At 36.2% G+C, this 21,360-nt stretch overlaps 1 protein-coding gene and 1 long non-coding RNA gene across 2 annotated transcripts in view; both read left to right on the forward strand.

Moving 5' to 3' along the window:
- LOC129454625 (uncharacterized) overlaps positions 1-21,360 on the forward strand; it is a 132,150-nt gene that overhangs the window by 56,798 nt on the left and 53,992 nt on the right. The gene's annotated exons all lie outside the window — the stretch shown is intronic.
- Positions 882-12,809, forward strand: LOC129455599 (CMP-N-acetylneuraminate-beta-galactosamide-alpha-2,3-sialyltransferase 1). Its single transcript, XM_055220370.2, has 7 exons — positions 882-1,191; positions 1,363-1,673; positions 5,824-6,020; positions 9,343-9,522; positions 11,244-11,289; positions 11,383-11,502; positions 11,905-12,809. The coding sequence occupies exons 2-7, from the start codon at positions 1,398-1,400 to the stop codon at positions 12,070-12,072; spliced, it is 987 nt and encodes a 328-aa protein (XP_055076345.2). The 5' UTR covers positions 882-1,191; positions 1,363-1,397; the 3' UTR covers positions 12,073-12,809.

The raw sequence follows: 21,360 nt of genomic DNA on the forward strand, positions 1-21,360 counted from the left end.
ATTCATCTTTAATGCTTACTTATAGAAGATAGATGATGTTCACTTTTAAAAATTAAAATGGTAAAAGGGTTATGGACTGTGAAACCTGACAAGTTCAGAGTACTTAAAACTTTTGTAAAAGGCAATGACTTAAAAACATTTAGGTAAACCAATTCATAATTTTTAAGTAAATAATATTTAATCCAAACTTAAAAGTTAATATTTTATTGTATTTAATATTTAGTGCTGGGCAAAGATTAATCGGGTAATTTTTGCATAATAATATGTCTGTAATTACTACACACATATACATATACATATATATACATATATCTTCTGTGAAGAACTGTGAAGTACACTATACTTAAAACTAATGTTTTACCTTAAGTAGTGTGTGTTTGCCATTTATTTTTTTATTTTTATCCTGCAATGCTTTTGTCATCTTACCTCTAACATTGCACTAACCTGGATTTGGCCGTAAAAGGCAAAAATTTTCCGATCTTTATATTCATCCGTATCATTGTTTCAAATGTTTAAATGACATTAAATTGCATAACAAACATTACAGAACTATTTTTAACATTTTACCAACCAACCATTTTACATGTTTCATTGTGTATTTGTAAGTGTGCTTTAAATGCCCAAATATTTTTGAAAGGAAATTACTGGCTGGGCGTATGCTTACCAAAAACTATAATTAGTTATTTCACCAAGAGCAGTTCACGAGTTCGCATTAACACGTTATCAAACAGGAAATAAACATATTTGGCGTGCTGTCTTTAACTGGAATAGATACCAGCATATAAATAGATAGATAAGGTGGAGGAGGGATGCTGCAAAAACTGTCACTGGACAGAGATGAGGGACAGCTATTTAGATATCTTTGCCCTGATTGGTTGGATTACATGATTATGCTCCTCCCGAAATGATTAAAAGAAATTTCACCAAATAAAACTATACACAACACTGTACAGTTAGCTTGCTCTCTTTTTCAAAATCATCATGACGCGTTTAAACAATGTGTTTAAAACTCAACATTGAATATTTCAGATCAGACCCTTATTAGAACAGGTGGAGGAACCGGCTCCACCAGCGCGCAACCCTCAAACTGTTTAAACACTCGGCTCAACGTGTTTGTGCCATGCCTCGCGTAATATAATACTTTTTATGGAATTGATCAATTAAGGAATATGTGAAACATAAGAAAAGCAGGTAAGCGAACTTTAATATTGACTCATCAGTTTCATGTTTAATATTATAGAATCGTTTTTGATGCATTAGGATTTCGCCTTGAATTAATGAAATGAAATAGGGTACTTTGTCGGATATTTGGAGTACGGCTTTAATTCACTGAACCATCGTGTTCACTTTGTCTCTATGCAGGTCTCGCAGCGCAGGCGTAACTCTGAGAACGAAAGATGGCAAAGTTCTTACCCAGACTGAAACCTCATCATCGCCGCTATATGATTCTGCTCATGAGCTTCACGATCATCATGTGTTTGTACTTTGAAAACTCGTGGAGGCCTTTGACCGTCAACTATCATGTGTCCGAGCCCATTACCTGCATTAATCGCACGTGCGCTCCGGACCGCGAGCGCACGGACTGGTTCTGCGCGCGTTACGCACCGACAGTCCAACTTTTGCTCAACAGCAGCAACAGCGTGTTAAGCGCAAACGTATCGAGATGGTGGATGGTAAGATTTTATTTTTATTTTGCATTCCAATTAATATCAATCAAACTTTAGTTGATTTAAGCCTTCATAATAACAACAAAAACAGCTACAATAAAACACAACAATAATCTCGTTTTGGAACCAAACTCTTCATATACAGGGCATATCTCATTCTGGGCTGCTGACGAATATTTTAATTTATTAAAGGAAACATGTAGAAAAGTTGAACATGTAGTATGGTCTGTGTACACTCAATAATAAAGGAGGTTCTTTGTCAGGCTGTGTGGTTCCATAGAAATCTTTAACATTCATAAAACCACAAACAAATAAGATGTTAATGTTAAACCTTTAACACAACCAGGTGTAAAAACATATTTTAATTATGTGAAAAGTTTTCTATGGAACTGGATAGTAAAAGTATAAATGCATTACAGGATGCCATAAAAGAACCACTAACATCAGAGCTTTCTGTTTAACAATAGCTTTAGTAAAAAAGACTATAAAATAATAATGTTGTTCTTTAAAAAAAAAAAAACTTGACTTAATGGTTCTTTGTGCCAGAAATAGTTTTTCTATGGCGTCACTGTGCTTTTGTAGCACCTATTTAAAGAGTGTCTGCATTTCCTTGTGTTTGAACGGGAACGTACACAGAAACTGATCTTGCAATACTTGTCTCTATACAAGTCTTCTCTTAAACACAGTCATTTGAGTCACAAGTAAACAAAGAGGAAGAAATTAGATGCATATTATCATAATGGATGCAGGCAATAGTCTAAATCAGACACCAGCATAAACAAGCTGCTGTCTGTTTCATTTAAAATAATTAAAGAACAATACACATGCAGCTTTTACAAAAATGTGGCTATTTTTTATTTATCCAGCGTTATTTTTACATTTCTGGACCTAAAGCAGCACAATTGTTATCAATATTGATAATAATAAATAATAAAAGTGTTGTACATCTGCTATTAAGGTTAAGGTTATTTAAGGGAGCTGGCATTACTTGGTTAAAAGTTATGATGACAATAAAGGCATTTTGTAATTAAATGTACAAAATATTGCTAATTATAGTTTAAACTATATAACAATTAAACTTCAAATAGTAAACTTTAATGTGCAAAAGTTTAGACCTTATTAACTCTTTTTAAAAAAAATTATATAAAATATTTCTTTAATTTTTAATGGTCTGTAACACATATGAGATACTGTTTGAAAGCTTAGAATCTCTACTTTCTGCAGATATGCATCACTTTGAGATATATTTTACTGTAAGAAAGTTTTTTAAACTTAATTTACACTCTCACCCCCCATATTTTTTTATATAATTTAATATTTAAGGACTCCCTGGAAGAAGAGATTTTATATCTCAATGGGACTTTCCCGGTAAAATAAAGGATAAATAAAAAAAATAAAATGTACATATTTCATATTTTTCAAATATGACAAACATGGGCAAGTCTTATATCAAATCTCTTAGGAATAAGCCTACATCGTTATTTTCGTTCTATTATCATCACATATCCAACAATCGTTGAATGGATAATGAGGTAAAAAATCGTCTTTTGTAAACTTATGTGAAACTTGAGTGTAAACTGCCTCAGATAGCACAGATAGCCACAAATGCTACACCATCTTTTATCTTACGTCCTACTCTAAAAAATGAGTCCGCTGAGGTAGTGCAAGTTATGCTTCACATCAACTCGTTCTTTAAGGTTTGCAGGCTAGGAGACAGTTTCCCATCTTCCATGCCAAGCAAAAGTTTTTGCACAAATACAAATGTGTTTGCAAGTCCTTTAGGATATTGTATGTGAAAAGCATACAGGAATCCAAACAGGACAAGAAAGGGCTCTGGAAGTTTGTTGTGGGTGGTGACCAATCTGCCCTCAAGAACAACAGAGACATTCACTGGTCATAATGCATTTGGGCATTAGAGCTGTAACGCACAACCGTAAATAGAGCCATTGGAACATTTCAGAATCTTCAAGCTAAAAAATCAGGAACAAAAAAAGATTAAGAACATGAAAATGATGCTGCCAGTATTTAGTACATCACTTATTAAGAATTATCCGTTACATGGCTTCTACACAGGTGACTTTTGAGTTCACCGAATGTGTGAAACATGCAGGGGCAATCAGGATACATACATGGAAGTGGATTTATTTTTGAGCAGTGTCTATGTTCTAGTCTGTGGTGTCTGAGGAGGTGGAGTCTTGAACGATGAATCTTTTTACACCCTGCACTCCCAGTCTATCATCTTATTTGAAATCTGAAAACAAACATTTACACGGTTAAACATTATAATTCAAACAGTAATAGCAAGCAGGATCTAAAAATAAACAGGTACACACCATGCAAAATGCTGGTCAAATTAAACAATGTTAAACTTTATGCTAGGCACACAATAAATGACCATGTCATCCAGAATGTTGATGTCTTTCTTTGTTCAGTCGAGAAGATTATGTTTTTTGGGGAAAACATTGCAGGATTTTTCTAATTTTAATGGACTACGCAATACGTCATGACGTCAAGAGGTCACAGAGAACGAACGCGAAACTCCGCCCCAGTGTTTACAAGTGTGTTTAAAGAGGACCGTTCTTACGTTGTTGTATATCAACTGATAATTAATGTCTTTGTGTAAGTTTATTGTTTAAAATGGTCTGCAAATGTGCGTTTTATATATGTAACACGTGACCTCCCTACGTCACTACGCATTTACGTTAGGTCGCGCTGGACCGGACCTAGACGAGAAGTTGTGGTTTAAAGGTGCATGTTTGTTGTTTTTCTTGTCAAGGGTGACAGTCGTTTCGCTGGATGGGACCCTTGTGCCTCGTTTGGGATTGTTTGTGGTCCTTTGAGGCTCCGTTGGGGGGAGCTGTTGAGTGTTGAGTTAAGTATTAGTTGTTGGTGTCTATTAGAGTCCATTAAAATGAGAAAAAATCCTGCAATGTTTTCCTAGAAAGTCATAGTTTCTTCTGGACTGAACAGGGAGAGACATCGACATTTTGGATGACATGGTGGTGAGTAAATTATCTGGATTTTTCTTGTAAGAAAATGGAATAATCCTTTAACACAATTACATACATGAAAAGTAAACATAATGGCCTATAGAATTGATACATTGAGTTTAAATGTGATACTTACAGCACCCCATGAAGCGACCGATTTGTCATCTTGAGAACTCAACGCGTACTTTAGACATGTTTAAACAAGATGAGTAAACAGTTAAACTAGGGATGCACCGATATGGAAATTTTGGCCTATACGATAACCGATAACTCTTTATATTTGGGGGCCGATAACCGATATATACCGGCCTATATATATATATATATATATATATATATATATATATATATATATATATAGGCCGATAAATATTCATATTATTTTGACAATGAAAAACTCCCAGACCGCGGACATCTTGTTCTTGTCTTTGCGCTAGGCTAGCATACTCTTCTTAAGCCCGCAACACGTGTCATCTTCGTGCTATGTCACAGAGAGCACCAATCAAAACTCCACATGGCCAGCAATGAGCAAGTGAAGTGGTTAAACAAACCAAAATAATCCATCATTTATCAGCTTTCATTTATCGGCCTAATTTTGCTATCAGACGGATAACCGATAATATGTCAAATAAGCAGTTATCGGCCGATAACGATATGTCGGCCGATATATCGTGCATCCCTAAGTTAACACAGCATTAATCTTTCACTTTTGTATTTATATTACTTAGCCAGTAAACATAAACAAATGAATAACTCAACAGTAAGTGTGTCATTGAATTTGTTCATACTAAACAGCTTTATTTAAGCATATCTTTCTTACAAATCAAAACAAAGCAGAGCTGTTCAAGCATGCAAACTGTTGAGCTGCCAAGTTAACTCAAACAAAAAAAAAAAACAATAGTATCAATAACATCTTTGTGTTATTGTGTTCATCTGTATAGTTCAGTAGGTCAAACCAATGATACTGTATGCTTCTTCACAGCCTTCACGTTTGCTATAGATTCAAGATTCATAGATTAATTCACTTAAAATATTTTTTTCATAAAGGCGGATTACATCAAAAACATAACATCACTATATTGAAGATTTTGGTAGCATTTACTGTTACTGTTGTTAACTTTTTCATTGTTAAATTAAAAGTTACTTACTTTTAAAATGTTACACAGAGACTACAAAATGCAATACGTGCTGCCAACTACACAACCTTGGTGGAGAGCCTGTTCCCGCTCTTCCCAGATCAAGAACACTACTCGGATTGTCATCCACACCACCGCTGCAGATCCTGTGCTGTTGTCGGGAACTCAGGAAACCTTCTGGAATCGCATTATGGACCTCTCATAGATTCCAACGACTTTGTCATGAGGTAGCAAATAATAAAGTATCTTTGTGTTGTTATGTGCTTAGACCAAGGGAAAATCATAGTAAAAAAACACAAACGTTAGTAATAACAGATAGTTTAATATATTGGTAATAAATGCAGTCTGAGAAATTATATATACATTTTTGGCTGGAAATGTCACATTCATAATGCTAAAATTACTCATACTGTCTTGTAAACTTACATGTTCAAGTTAGTAAGTCAGCTTTGGAGTGCAATAGCTAAAATGTATCTGCTCAATTAATCGAATCAAATTAAAAGTGCTGTAGAATGTAAAACTGTATTTATCTAGGCATAGATGAATAATAAGAGCTCTGTACATGGTAATGACATATTTTAGAGTAGGGATCGACCGATATGGATTTTTCAGTGCCGATGCCGCTACCGATTTTTGTTTCATTAGTCTTAGCCGATGACCGATACAGGCTGCCAATTTTCTTGAGCCGATATTTGGAGCCGATACTGCTTTTGCTCACTCAATTTACATCATAAAAATGACACAATGATGATGCCAAATGTTACAATTTTCAATTTAAAAAAGTAACATTTACTGAGAAAAAAAAAAAATATATATATATATATGTATATATATATATATACAAACAAATAGTAAAAACAGGTGAGGGTGCTATGGAACCATGAACCCGCTTTGTCCAAAACCCTCTTTGTCCAGCTGATCTGAGCTGTTAGGCTGAGCTTTCGATGTTGTCATGGAAAGATTGGTTGTTTTTAGTCACATGACCTGCAATCGCTTGCGGCTTCAGGCACTCCGTCTGTAAATAACGCTGGAAAAAATCAGCGAACACGGCAGACACGTATCGGCCAATGCTGATACACATAAAACTCGCAAATATCGGCCCGATATATCGGCCGGCCGATATATTGGTCTATCACTATTTTAGAGTGTAGTTCAACTAAGCAATGACATATTTTTTTCCACAAAACGTGATTCAAATCTTGTGACTGCTTCAAAGTGTACTTGCATAAACTAAAAATGTGCTACAATTATTAAACTAGTAAACTAGGGGACAGCAGGGCAATCCTAGTTTAAAAAGATAATATTTTAGTCATAGCCTATTTTTGCTGTGATCAATAACTCACAAGTGTGGTCTATTGTATCAATACCAGGTGGAATTTTGAACAAATGTAAAACGACTTCAGTATAATTTCACTTTGGACATAAGTAGCACATTCTTACTTTCGACGTTGTCAGCTGGGACAAAAGTAACACACAGGTTACACATTTTGTGTTGCACTTGTTTTTATTAAGGGAGAACCGGGGCGAAAGTAACAAAGCGATTTTGCATTTCAAACTATGACAGCATCTTTAGCACGCAACCCTTAGAGTTGACAAATAGAGCGTTATTTCCTTACCGTTTTGCGCGTGTAGGTCCAGAAAGCTGTTTTTGACCATGATAAGTAAATTCCTAAAGTGGTCATTTTTATCCTATAATGCGTTGTGTTTCTCGTTTTATGTGTTACAGTACTGATCAATCTACAGGTTATTTAGTGCTCTAACACATCCTTAATTTAGACTTCTCAGAGTTTTTCAAAATAAAAGTCAATTGGGTTTAAATGTCAGGAGTATGGCCCTGTCCCAAATGGCACACTCCGGACTTGTGGTCCTCCTCAGAGTCCACACTTAGTCCAGACATCACGTAGTCCAGACTTTAAGGACCCTTGATGCAAGTCCACGTGGGTGCACCGGAGTTGGATTTTGGGACAGACTCGAGCATCACACCGGAAATAGGTAGAGAAATTGCCCGTCAGTGTGAACTCCTCCCTTCCATCGTCTGATTGCTCTTTTGCAAGGACTTCTGGGTTGCTGCAGTGCGGGCTTCGCTGAAGACCGCATCAAGGGGGCACACTTCAAAGCATAAAAATGACAGATGGGACACCCTACGGACTCGTAGACTAAGCGGGAACGCGCAATTTAAGGCCACAAGACCGAAAGTCCACATGAAGTGCGCCATTTGGGACAGGGCCTATCTGTCGGGACGAAAGTAACACTTGGTACTTTTGTCCCACTGCTAATACTGTTGCGTAATGTTGAAAAATTATATTATTATAATTTAATTTATTTTCATTTTCATAATGTTCAAACTGTTGAAAAAATATTTTATTCTCAACAGTTAAAGTTTGTACTGTCAGGTTGCTTTTGAAACATTTAATTAAACTGATTTAAAATTCAAATGTAATTTCATGATTTATTTGCAAAGATAAAGGACAATGATGTTTGAAGTTACATAATAACAAGGTCATAGTCATGTATACTTAGTAAAAACAAGTGTAACACAAAAATCTTGTTCTGTTGTGTTACTTTTGATCCACCTGTGTGTTGTTTTCGTGCTAGCTGACAGCGTCGAGAGTAACAATGAGCTACTTATGTTCAAATTTAAATTATACACTCTAAAAAATATGAACCCAGGGCTGGGTAACTATAGGACAGAACACATTTCTGGGTTAAAATGACCCAAATAATGGTTTGTTTTAATCCAACTGCTGGGTTATTGTTAATCAACCATGTTGGGTTTTTTAGAGTGTATGATCTCTTTTATTTGTTCAGAATTCCACCTGGTATTGATAGACCACACTTTTGAGTTATTGACCACAGCAAAAATATATATCTCTGTCTACAATATTATCTCTTAAAATAACGTTTTTCTGAAAAATTGTACTTTCGCCCCTGCTCTCCCCTAAAAATACATGACTATGACCTTGTTAACTCTTTCACCGCCAGAGTTTTTTTAAAAAGTTGCCAGCCAGTGCCAGCGTTTTTCATGATTTTCACAAAAGTTTAATGCCTTCCAGAAAATGTTCTTCTTCAAATATATAAACATACAATATACCAAATGAAAGAACAGACCCTCTGCTTTCAAACAAAAAACGTTTCATCCTACCTTCAGTAGTTCTTTTGTAATCAGCTTTTGAATATGGGTAGGTTTCTGCAAAAACACCACATTTTGAGCAAAAAACAGAGATAATTAAATTTTTGTGACTGACTTTACATAGAGATCCCATTCAGAGCGATTCTTTAAAACAGACACGGACATGCAACAGCTTGCCATAGGGCAATACTTCCGGTTTTAAAAAGTTGCGGAAGGGCGCCACCTAGTGGATAATAGCGGTATTGCGGAAAGACTGAAATACTCGTCATTGGCGGGGAAGCGTTTTCTCTTGATTGACGAGATATCTCGTCAATGGCGGGGAAAGAGTTAATACATACACTCTAAAAATGACTGGGTTATTTATGTTGGGTAAATATTAGACGGATCAAACAACCTTTCGCTGTGTCTTTGTCCCACAGGATCAATAAAGGTCCCACAGAGGGTTTTGAAGAGGATGTGGGTTCAAAAACCACGCACCGGATTTTCTACCCTGAGAGCGCAATGGATTTGGACAACTCCACCCATCTGCTGCTTTCTCCTTTTAAGATTTTGGACATCGAGTGGCTTATCAGTATCTTTACCACTAAACACATCAACAAGTAAGAATTGCTAATTTTATTATTATACACAATGTGTTTTAGTATTGAATGTGCAGCTTCTCATAGTGAAAGAAAAAAAAATCTTGTTTTGTTTTAAGGCATTGCTCAAGTAAGGACCACTTTCATAAAGCTAAATTGTGCAATTTCTGAGATTTTAGCATTACCATACCACTGTGCAAATATAATATTTTTACGAGATATATCCACCAGTAACAGACTCACCATGTTTACATTTTGGGGAATTTAATATAAATGGCAACATATAGTTGTCTCTAAATCTTAAAGAAAGCATCCATACTCTCCAAAAAAAGGTACAAAAGCTGTCACTGGGACGATACCCTTTCAAAACTACACCTTTGTACCTAAAGAGTTCATATTTGTACCCCAAAAACCCCATTCACACAGCACTTTATTTCGGTAAAAATACAAATATGTTGTGTCATCGCAACAAGTTATGGTTCAGGGGTTATAAATGCAGATTAACATTCACGACGAGAAATGTCCGCAAACTGGACTAAAGTAGAGATCAGGGAGCTCCTCACTATTCGTACTGAAACTATTATCATTTACCATCATAACAGAACAGTGCATCACACGCTCTTTTATGATTTTATCATAAACAAAAATGCATGCACGTAGTTTTCTCGAAAGATAAATCACGGAAAGCAGGAAACTTCAGACGCAATGGAAAAAACCTACCAAGGACTTTAAAATGTCACGTCTTTAGGATGTGTGTGAATGCACGCACAGACTCCGGAAAATCATTGGTACACTGTAAAACAAATCCGTAGAAATTGCAGCTGAGTTGCCGGTAACTTGCCGTGGATTTGTATTTGTGTTATTTGCTGGCAACATTTTGTTCAAAGTTAAATGAACATTTAAGTCTTTGTCTTTACAGAATAAAACAGCATCAAGCAAAACATTCTGGGAAACAAAATCTGAAGCAAAAAACAGAAAAAGGTTGATGATGATTTCTGGTTCCCAGAATGCTTTGCATGAGGCTGTTATTGTATACTTTTATTCTGTAAAGATAAAGACTTGTTAATATTTAAAATGTATTTAATTTTGAACAAACTCTTGCCAGTGGGTGGCATGGATTTGAATCTGCGGTGAGTTACCGGCAACCCAGCTGCAATAACATTGTAATTTCTACGGAATATTTTTACAGTGTATGAACCAAAATCAAACGATCACCGCGTGCATTTTCTGTTTTTTCCCTGTAATATTTGTGTGAAAAGGGCTAAAGGTACATTTTGTCACTTTGAAGGTAGATATCTTTATGGTCATTAGATGGTACATATACGGACCTATTTACACACTGTAAACAAATTGCTGTAATTATGCAGCTGGTTGCCAGTAACTTATTGTAGAAGATAAAGACTGAAAATGTTTCATGTTCATTTAACTTTAAACAAACTGTTGCCAGTAAATAACATAAATGTAAAATCTACAGTAAGTTACTGGCAGCTAGTTGCCAGTAATACCAGTAATACTGTAATTTCTACAGTTTTTTTTACAATGCTCACAGCTTTGTACCTTCAGCTTTTGTATCTCACAGTGTAGGAATAACTTTAAAACCGTACTTTTTGTGATTCCTGTTGAAAAAATATTTTTAATTTTATTTTTTAACTTTTAAAGATTTTTTAAAGAACTAACAACACTGATTTCATTTTTGTCGTATGTGAAAAAGTTTCATTTGATGTTATCTGTTTCCTTCTCAGAACATATATGGATGTTCCATCTACAATAAATGCCAATAAGGACAAGGTAAACAGTGCAGACCTTCTTATCTAACAAACAACAAAAAAATATGTTACATACATTGTATATTAAACATGTCCGGTTTTATTTGGGTTTCAGGTGATGATACTTCACCCAGAGTTTATGAAATATGTCCACGTGAACTGGACAGAGAATCATGGCAGATATCCGTCTACTGGTTTCCTAATGGTGATATTCGCTTTGCACATCTGTGATGAGGTAAACCATTTGTTGGTGTTCTCGAAAAAAACAACAACATAATTTCTCATGTAACATCTTTAGTAGCTTTAGTAACATCGTGTGTGGTGTGGTTTAAGACTGTATATACAAAAAATAAACACTTTTGCACTGCACATATGAATTCATTTCACATATGACACTTAGTGACAGTATACAGATCAATTTAGAGATAAACCCAGTATGTTTTCAAACAACTTTCTCCCAAAAACCAATGTGACCTTATTCTCAAATGTAAAAGACAAGAAATCAACTTTGTATATTGATGTGACACGATTTAATCTAGAGAGCAAAGTTGAAGCTGGAAACAAAACAATTTTGCAAATGTGCTTTTCAATAACAGACAAACATTTATTCAATATGAACTCTCTTTCTTTCTGTCAGGTTAATGTTTTTGGGTTCGGAGCTACAAAAGATGGAAAGTGGCATCATTATTTTGATCAAACATTGACTCCATATGCTAATGAAAGTCATTCGGGAGACTTTGAATATGAAACAATCATTCGACTTCACCGGGAAAAGAAGCTTTTAATGTACAAGGGTTGGACATGAAGGAAGTCGCATTTCAGAGACGTTCCTGGAAGAACGATGTCATTGTTGTACAACACCAAATTGCAATATTGCAGTTTGGGGTAGCAGAGGATTTTGATTGAATGTTTCCCCTCAAGAGGACATGAAGAGTGACATGAAGACAAAAACATTGACTTTATGAATTTTTATTTATGAATGCTGTCAGATATTGGCAGATGGTCAGATTGTAATGGTCATGTGATGGACGGTTGGAGTGCCAGAGTTAACAAATGTACTGTCAAGCTAAATTATGCTATACATTCTCAAGGGACTTTTATTATAAAAGTTTCATTATAAATGCACTCCCCCCCCAAAAAAAAAAAAAAAAATTCAGGACATGCAACTGACATGAAAACTTATGATAAATTAATGTATTTTATAAAATGTCATAAAACTGGGCCCCCTCCGGCACCATGCCTTGCCCCAAGTCTGAGAACCTATGGGTTAAATTAACCTAGAATTTATTTATATTTAACCAAAACAATAGGTTAAATTACAAACCATTAGGTTTTGTTTGTCTCTTTTTGACCCAATGTTGTGTCTTTAAATGAACCTAGTATTTATTAGTGTGCATGTGAGAAATATCTTTAACACACCAACCTATTCAACCTATTTTCATAGGTCCGGAAAAACTTTATGGAAATCATTTGTTTATAAAACAAATCAACACAACAGTTTGGGAAAAACATAAGTGTATTTTGCATTTAAAGTAAAATTTTTTTTAAAAATATAAACACAAGAAATATGCCAAAAGAAAGGTGCAAAATACAGAGCAACCTAATTAGAGAAATGGCATAGTTTGTTCTCCATCAGATGCATAAACCATGGCAAAAAAAGTGTGGTTGGTAGGCAGAGACACTGACCAAAATTACACTGTAAAAAGATTCCTGTAGAAATTACAGTATTGCTGGCAGCTGGTTGCCAGTGGCTTGCTGTGGATTTTAATTTATGTTGGTTGCCTGCCACAGTTTGTTCAAAGTTAAATGAATATTATACATTAGCAATTCTTTATCTTGATAGAGTAGAAATAAAATAACAACCTCAAGCAAAGCATTCTGGGAAACAAAATCTGAAGGAAAAAACAGAAAACGGTTGATGAGGATTTTTGGTTGCCAGAATGCTTTGCATGAGGCTGTTGTTTTATATTTTTATTCTGTAAGACAAAGACTTGTCCATGTTTAATGTTCATTCAACTTTGAACAAACTGTTGCCAGTAAACAACATAAAATCAAATTCACAGCAAGCTACTGGCATCCAGCTGCCAGTAATACCGCAATTTCCACGGAATCTTTTTACAGTGTAGGGGTGCACCTATAAATTGGCTGATGATGCTTGCTATGCTTCTCAATGAATTACGGTGAAATGACGCTACATCCATAAGCCAGGGGGCGCTCTCGGGCAGAAACTTAATATGCGCTGCAGACGAAGAACCAGACACGCAGCTCCAGGAAATATATTTATGTTGCTGTTCTTCAAACCTTTTCAGGTATTTTCATGATAATAAAGAATATGTATAAAGATTATGTTTGACGAGTGTTGCTTTTCAAATGCATGTTTTAAACGACTCAAACCAACAGTGATTTCAGATCGATAAGGATTTAGGGCTCTATCTTACACCCGGCGCAATGCAGCGCAATGCGCGACGCAAGTGTCTTTCGCTAGTTTCCACCCTAATTTTCACGTTTAGCGCCGCGTTGTTTAAATAGCAAATGCATTTGCGTCCCCTTTGCGCCCATGGGCGTTCTGGTCTGAAAAACGAAGTGTGTTCAGGCGCATTGTTGGCGCGTTGCTATTTTGAGGCAACTAAAATAGACTACGCCATTGACCAACAAAAACCTGTTCTAAAGTCTAAAGTCAATGGCGCTATGTGTTTTATGTTATTTAAAGAGCGCATTAGTAAAATGCGCCTATAAACGGGAGGACAACGCGGATTTGCTTATCACAAAGTACATGAATGCGCAGCAGCACAACAATGCTTTAAATATGAAAGATTAAAGGATTGAATGTAAGAGATTATTATTGAGTCTCTTGGACATAAATGAGGACTAATTATGAGACGTTAGAAGGCGCAAAGAGCTGCTTCAACTGGTAAGTAAATAAATGCTTTGCTTTAAACAAATGCATCTGTTTTTAAATGTTTTTTTAATGCTTCACCTCAAGGATTTATTGTATATGATGACTCTGTACCTGTGGATATGGTGAGATGATAAACATTTTTAGGTAATGCTTAAAAAAACTCTTTGCTAATAAACCGCTGTCCAAAGTGCTGAAACGTTCGGAGAGCCGTTTGTAAATTCTTTATCTCCTGTTTGTTACAAATAAAGTATTTTTAGAGTACAAACCTTATCTTACATACTTGTAAATTATTTTTTGATGATATTGGATAGCCATTTACATTTAAAGCAATTACAAGCCTGCTTTTTACTTCCATGACTAAAAGAAAACGGGTTTTAAAGGTTTTAATCAAAAATGACAATTTCAATACAAGTGAAAAACAACACAATTATTTAACATTAATCTTAAACTGGGGATCTTCTTCCTCCACTTAGTTTTTCAGTTTACAAAGTCCGTCATCTAAATAGGGATTAGACATAGCGCCAGCGCAACTTGCTTTTAAAGGGGATGAGAGCTGAGACTCTCATTGGTTTACTGCACGTTACGCCCAAAATACTCCCATTACAATAGGACCAACCCTTTTCGACCATGCGCTCGACGCACAAACCATTTTTCCCGTCGTTAAATTAGCAAAAGTGGATTCGGACACGCCCATTTAGACGTTGCGCTTTGCCCTTTAGACAGTGCGCTTAGATCGTTAAAATAGGGCCCTTACTGATCAAAAGCTGTAGTACATGAAGTACCTGTGCATAATATAGGTGTGATGGCTACAGGGTCACAAAGGAAATTTTTAAATAACTCGTTTTATTTTCGGACCAGGAAGTAATATCATTGCGCCTGCTAATGCCCAATGCTACAGTCTAATAGACCTTTCTCACAACTTCCGTATTTATGACCGGAAATACGCAATCGTCGCGGAAATCTACTTCCTCCTCAGTCAAGGCAATGTAAAAAGCTGTATCCATTAATTACCTGTTGATGGTGAAGTTAGGCAGAATTGGAATTAGGCTATCCAGCGAGATTAAGGACCCAACTTCACCATAAGAAAGGGGGGCACTTATGTATGCAGCAGACAGTTCACTAAAGACGACTACATTTTAGGGCTCACTGGTCGCCGCTTGCAACCAAATGCTGTCTCTACCCATTTTTCTTGGAACGAGTTCACCCCGACACACAAACATACGATCACACACATTACCAGACAAAAATGTTAAGATAGCATCCAGCTAACGTTATTGTTGCTACACACAAGACGTTCACTTGGACAACCATAGGCCGTAATTGAAGGTAATTGGTACCATAATGCTTCATTCAAAGCAGACTATAATGTTTTAGTAAGGTAGTCTATATCATCTACTATACATACATTATGTGTAAGTGGAAACGCTAATAATGTGTCGTTTTAGTTAACAGTTCAGTAACAGCTAGACTCGCTCTCTACTTACCTAGAAATTTATGGACAAATTCTTCATGGAAAAAGTGTTCCTCCATTAGTCGTGTCACATCAGCAAATGTAATATTTGGCAAATCCGTTTACAAGTTAAGTTTTGTAGACTATTTGATCCATTTTAAACTTGCCCGTTTTTCTAATGTGTTGACGCTTGACAGGAACTCCACTTTACATATTTCTGGTTACTGTGAGAAAGGTCTATCAGATTCAATGGATTGTGCTAAGCTATGCTAAAAGTGCTAGCACCAGACCCGGAGATCAGCTGAATGGATTCCAAAACGGTAAAAATCAAATGTTTAACTCTAGGGGAGCTAGAAAATGAGCATATTTTTTAAAAACTTGGAGTGTCACTTTAAAAGAACTCGTGCCCAGCAGTTTAGAAAATCGAGAGATCACAAATAATCAGTATGATTCAACATGTATGAGTCTTTAAGTTTCAGTTGTGAATGAGTCGGATGAGCGATTAATGACTTACAACACATGCATCACCATAAATCAGTTCAATGATTTAATTCAAAACGCTTACTGTAGGTCACCGAAGTGAAGATGCTATCGCTGTAGTGACAGCCAACAAATAAACAGAGTTATCTTAAGTCTGATCTAACACTAATTTTAAGTTATGACGACAAGAAGCATGTGCATTTGATGTTTCTTCATGATAATTTTTATCGCAAAGTCTGTCAAGCTTCATAACAAACGGAAATATCAAATTACTGTTATATTCTCTGCACTTTATTTTCTAGTTTTGTGCACTACAATAGAGTTGAGATGACTCAACTTTGTTGTGTTATAATGTGTATTTTCACTATTCTGTTACCACTTGAAGTCATTTTTTAAGTTAATCCAACTTTCAGTTTGCATTGGTGCCAGATTAGTTCCTGATGAACTGCATGGAAAACTCGCATTTCTGGATGCCACAGAACTTCCTGCAGCAAAAATGTTCTTACCGTAATGATCGTTTCATATCTAAACGGCTCGTAGCCACGTCAAATCAGAGTATCAATAGAGCGCTATTAAAATCTTACAAAGACTTAAAAGAGATGCAATCACATAATTACTGGTAAAAATAAAACTGCTACAACAGGTTCTTCTCAGCACTCCCATCTTTATAATTAAGAGTGTGTATATTTTTATTTTAAAGTATGGCAGAAAAAGTTGTAGGGCAAGCACCCTTTAAAAGGTCCCAATATTAGGTCCATAAATATTGGGACAGAGGCACATTTTGTGTTATTTTAGCTGTTCACCAAAATGTATTCCAGTTACTTTATGAATATTGGCTTACCGTGCACACTCTCAGCTTTTTTTGAGGGTATTCACATCCAAATTGGATGAAGTTTTAGGAATTACATCCGTTTAATATGTAACTCCCCCTTTTTAAAGGAGTCAAAAGTAATGGAACAGTTGACTTAAAAGCTGTTTTATGGACAGATATTGTCTAAATCCCTCATGAATGACAGATGTTAAAGGTCTGGAGTTGATTTTAAGTGTGGTTGCATTTGGAAGCTGTGGCTGTGAACCCAAATCATTCGGTTCAGGGACATCTCCATGCAAGTGATACAGACCATATTTAAGTTTTAATAACACAACAAATCCATCAGAGAGATAGCAGGAACATTATGAGTGGCCAGATCAACAAGTTGGTACATCCGGACAAAAAAAACAACAACAACAACACACTGTAGCTCAGCAACATAAAAATCCTGTGGTGGATGATGGCATTATTCTCTCCATGATAAAAAAACCACCGAAATGTAACTGGAATACATTTCAGTAAACAGCAAAAATAACACAAAATGTGCCTCTGTCCCAATATTTATGGACCTAACTGTATGTATACATACTAATATGTACTTTTGAGGTACTATTATGAACTGTTTACATGCAAAGGTGAATGCCCCAGTGACAGCTACACTGAAAAAAAGCAGCATGACGTTAAAACAACTTGGTTTTACATGTCAATCAACTTGTCAACTTTGTAGTGAGCAAAAATGTGCCGTTTTTGGGTGTGTCCTTTAAAATGCAAATAAGCTGATCTCAGCACTAAATGGCAGTGCTGTGGTTGGATGGTATTATCTCCTTCTTCTGACATCACAGAATGAACCAAATTTCAATGACCTATTTATTCACATGCTTGCAGACAATGGTACAGTGCACAATCATTATTATCCACTTATTTTTAACAGTAGGGTAGTGGTCGTACGTTTTTGCACGGTGAACTTTAAACAAATTTATACGAATTAGCCAACTCATACAATATGGACAAATTCTCTTTAGAGCAGGCTGTATTGTTCATATTGTTTAAAAAAAATTGTATTCTCAACAATTCAAGTTTGTACTGTTGGGTTGCTTTTGAAACATTGAAATGTTTCATGAAACTGACACCGTAAAGTAATTACATTGATCCTTTTCCAATTGGTTGAAAATATATTTTAATAATATTCTACATTACATTTATGCATTCGGCAGACTTATGGTGCATTCATACTAGCTGTGGTGGAGGCGTCAAGCGCGAGTAATTTCAATGAGTGCGTTTACATGCACAGTCTTACGCCGATTATGCTTAATAAACTAATAACACGTGGGGTCATGTAAACGCGTAAATCGTTTTTCTTTAATCCGGGAAAGCCCATAAACGGCGTAAGCAAAAACCGATCGGCACAGGTAGTTTTTTGCTCATTACGCCGAGTTCGCGTGGCATGTAAACACCTTAACCGGCTTTCTCACGATTTTGTCCATGTGCGCATGTCTCCGCGTATGAAAGATAAACGTCACACGCGGAAGTAAGCGCAAAGTAACCATAAAAGTCTCCGCTCGACTAAAGCAGTTGGCAGAGAAACTGTTAAAATAGCAGCTCATGTTACATTTACAGGTTCTGCAGACACGAGAAGAGATACAACAGTACAGCTTAAGACAGATATGCCGTCGACTTTTTGAACGACTAGTGTACTATAGGTGGTGACGTCACTGCCTGCGAGAAAACTGATAATTCTGCAAGTCCCATGTAAACGCAGTTGTCTGCATAGGCGGCTTATTGATTTGCATGTAAACGCATGAAAACAGTTTTCTGTAATAAGCAGATTTTTGATACTTATCCCCTTATGCTGTGCATGAACGTACTCACTGTCAACACGTTGCGCAAATGAGGCGTTTAGCGCGGCCTGGTAGACGCAATTCCGCCTCATTCGGGTGCTAGTTCGCGCAAATGAAATAATTGAGCGTTGCTGTGGCGCGGTACATGTGAATGGTGCTTTTTGCGTTTGACCCGAATTTGCGGCTGACGCCCGAGTTGAAAAAATAGGCAGATTTTCGCGCCGCGTTAACCAATCAGGAGCCTTCTGGCTGCTGCGGCCTCCTGCCCGGAGTTACTCATTCAACAAAAAGGAACGCTTGATATTGTCAGTGAGCAGTCACCTGGAGCTATAGGACACAAGATTCTATTTCTTTAGAGACAGGAATAGAAAGGGCCTCGCTTTGAAGAGTGTCAGTGAGGACATTGGGCAACCTGGTAAGTTGTGTGCATTCCTGTCGTTTTTAAACTATTTTTCCATTATAGTAAACAAACCGGTAACTCTCTCGATAAATGCACGATCAACATCAGCCATCTTGCAAACAGACAACCGCATACACTTGCTCCACCCATCCCACTCTGACGCACGTCAAATGCTTGCATTTTTCGCACGTCTACTGCGCTCTAGGTGCACGAATGCAGGGGCGCTGCTAAGGATTTTGGGCCCCATGAAAAGAATCTTGACAGGGCCCCCAACACAGCTGAGACTTTTTTCATATTAATTTACATAAAGTCATGCGCTTTTATGGTATTTTGACTACCAATGGGGTGAGAAAATTTTACTTGAATTAAGTGTTTAAGAAAAAAGAAATCTTATTTCACAATTTTTTTCTCACCCCATTGGCAGATCATTTTGCTCGTTTTAAGGACAATTTCACTTAAATTGTATATTAATTTGTCTTAAAACTAGACTAATTTACTGAGCTCATTTTGCTCATCAAGAAAAAACATCTTAATTTAAGAATTTTTAGATATTTCTACTGAACACAAGACAAAAATACTAAGTAAGAAAGTCATTTTTTGCAGTGTTGAATGTTTAACTAAAGCTGTGTATTGTTATTTTTTCCAGCGTTTTCTTGACCTAACAAGGGGAGAAAATTGAGTTCCCTTATCATGCACTTTTAACACTAGAGCGGCCACCAGTAGTCATTTTAACCGCAACATTTAAGCATATGCATAGCAAAAAAATATTTTCAAGAAAAAATTCTTAGTATTTTTTTCTTGTTTTCAGTAAAAATATCTAAAAATTCTTAAATTAAGAATTCTTGATGAGCAAAACGACCCAAGAAAATAAGTCTAGTTTTGAGACCAAAAATATTACATTTAAGGGACTTTGTGCATAAAACAAGCAAAAAAGTCTGCCAATGGGGGAAGCAAATATTTCTTGATTTTAGTTTTTAAGAAAAATGTTCAAAATTTTTTTGCTTACTCCATTGGCAGATTTTTTTGCTTGTTTTATGCACAAATCACTTAAATTTGATATTTTTGGTCTAAAAACTAGACTTATTTTCTTGGGTCATTTTGCTCATCATGAAAAAGCATCTTTATTTAAGAAATTTTAGATATTTTTACTGAAAACAAGACAAAAATACAAAGAATTTTTTCTTGAAAATCATTTTTTGCAGTGTGGTAATTATCTTTAACACTAGAACAAACAAGGCGTCATTTTGACCGTTTGAATTTTGCATAGTCAATAACTTTGTCTAAATAAATCACGTGCATAAATAAACGTGCTTACTTGTCGAAAAATGCTACCGTAGAGACCTGAGGCCTCGTGTACAAAGCGTGTCTGTGCGTTAACACAGAAAAGTGCCGTAGGCTACGATCATTGTCACGGACGGGCGGTCCACTAACAATTTAGGCCTACTTACAAACCCACCTTGGTAACATAATGTCGACCCTTTGCCTCTTTCACTTTTTATTTTTTTCTCTTTCCGTTTTTGACTTCCAGATTTTTTAGGCATTCTCACTTCCTTGTCAGTCAAGTTGATATTCTGCCGGCACTATAAGTGAAGTCAAGCTGTGTTGCCTGGATTATACAATTTGGGCGGACTGAACCATTTTATGACAATTGAGACGGGGGAAAGGGGCCCACAGATGTATTTGTTTAGGAAACACAAACATTTTTTTGATACCAGGAAACAGCAAATAGAATAATTTAAAGTTAATAATTTTTACTATTAAATATTTTTTAGCACCACAATTTTGGGGGCTTATCTGGGCCCCCTCTTACTCGTCATTGTTTACCTCCCCCCCCCCCTTTACAGCACCCCTGCACGAATGCATTCAAAATGTTCACGCTGCAAACTAGAAGCGGTAGACGCGATTTTGATGCCTCAAACGCGACTGTTGTAAACAAAGCATTATGGTGCACTCAGGGGCGTCAAGTAATTTACTTGTAAATCAATGCAAAGACGCGAATAGACTGCGGCATGGTACGCGCGAATTGATCGCATAGTGCATTACAAGGTATGCATGTTTTTATGTGTTCCCCAGGTTTGAATCCACAATCTTTTGCAATGCTAACGTAATGGTTTACTGCTTAGCTATACATTAGCACATTATAATAATAGTAAAATCAAATCCATCTAACTTAATGACTTAATGAGTTCTGTTAGCAAGTATAGAGATAAAATCA

Source organism: Misgurnus anguillicaudatus, chromosome 20 (genome assembly GCF_027580225.2).
Source record: "Misgurnus anguillicaudatus chromosome 20, ASM2758022v2, whole genome shotgun sequence".
In the NCBI taxonomy this organism is placed as follows: Eukaryota; Metazoa; Chordata; class Actinopteri; order Cypriniformes; family Cobitidae; genus Misgurnus; species Misgurnus anguillicaudatus.